This window comes from Otolemur garnettii, unplaced genomic scaffold (genome assembly GCF_000181295.1).
Source record: "Otolemur garnettii isolate 467f Iridium unplaced genomic scaffold, OtoGar3 scaffold00064, whole genome shotgun sequence".
NCBI lineage: Eukaryota > Metazoa > Chordata > Mammalia > Primates > Galagidae > Otolemur > Otolemur garnettii.
The window spans coordinates 376,874-378,207 of record NW_003852459.1 but is presented as its reverse complement, the minus strand read 5'-3'; the positions used below and the strand labels follow the sequence as shown (position 1 = coordinate 378,207).

Genomic DNA, 1,334 nt, shown 5'->3' with positions numbered 1-1,334 from the left:
TTGAAATAAAGAAAATGTCAATGTTTAAACACTAATAGCCAATTAACAACAAGGATAATAAGTATTCAAATATTGTCATAAGATAAAAACTGTCAAATTATCAGCAAACTGATTTCTTGCTAATGACAAGTAATTTTGCTGCTGACTGAAGACAATGAATGGCCACTCATTACAGTGACCTACTTACAAAAATCAAACGCATGCTGTTTCTGTTTTCTTAAGGGAGATGCATCAACAGAGCATGGGTATGTGATGGAGATATTGATTGTGAAGATCAATCAGATGAAGATGACTGTGACAGTTTCTTGTGTGGACCACCCAAGTACCCTTGTGCTAATGATACTTCAGTCTGCCTGCAGCCAGAGAAACTCTGCAATGGACAAAGGGATTGTCCTGATGGGTCTGATGAAGGCGATCTTTGTGGTATTGCATATTTAACTGCATTTGCTTCTCTCTGGAAACTATAACCTTTTAGTTATAGTATAGTAGCATTTTTCCTTCTGTTCATCATATTTAATGTGACTTGTAGCATTCAACCATCTCTGCATTTTACAAGCTCTATAAATCCATGGAAAAAGTTATTTTAAATATGATCGGGAATTTCTGAAAATAAAACAAAAGAAATTGCTAACCTATCTCTAACTTACTTAATGGTCATAGAACTATGTTCATTTTTTAGATTTCTGGATTGTCGATGCTGTTTGCACAATTGAACTGCTTATTTATTGTCAGTGGGTTACTCAGAACAGGAAAACTTCATTATTACCTATCAATGAGATGGCATTTACTACCTCCCTAGTTTATGTTGGATATACAACATAAACTGGTTTTTAGAAAGGAAAAAAAAAAAAACAACCAATAATGAAACCAGTTGAATATTACCCAATTTGATATACTTTTCCCTAAAGTTTTTTGTCACACAACAGCTTTGTGTAGTGTGCTTTATCTACTAATAGTTAAAATGATGGATGAAAATCTACCTAGCAGGTACAGTGAATGCTGTCTGGGTGATGGGCACAATTTTAGCCCTGCCTCCATCAAATATTACAAAAGCAATTTGTGTAGTCAAAACCCTTTATAGACCCATAATATTTTGAAATTTTAAAACTGCAAAATAATGATTTCAATGAGCTTTAAAATCATTTTGACTAGCCATCTCTCTTAAGTCAGCCAGCACATATAAAATAAAATTACATTTCCTTCTCCTCACGAGGTTAGAGATTTATCAAGTAGATTGTTAAAACACATGTTTTCTAGATAATACTGAAGGTGACATCAGTAGAGTAATGAAGAGAGTTTATAGAATGATAAGAACAATAATGAGATGACTCAAG

The 1,334-nt window shown here is 33.4% G+C and overlaps 1 protein-coding gene across 1 annotated transcript in view; it reads left to right on the top strand.

The window, feature by feature from the left end:
• The window catches only part of LOC100949794 (low-density lipoprotein receptor-related protein 1B-like), a gene marked incomplete at its 3' end in the record, with an annotated part of 1,553,965 nt that overhangs the window by 1,225,967 nt on the left and 326,664 nt on the right, over nucleotides 1-1,334 (top strand). Inside the window, exon 22 of the mRNA XM_003793025.1 lies at nucleotides 223-423. Coding sequence (XP_003793073.1) covers nucleotides 223-423 — 201 coding nt within the window. The remainder of the gene's footprint in view (nucleotides 1-222; nucleotides 424-1,334) is intronic.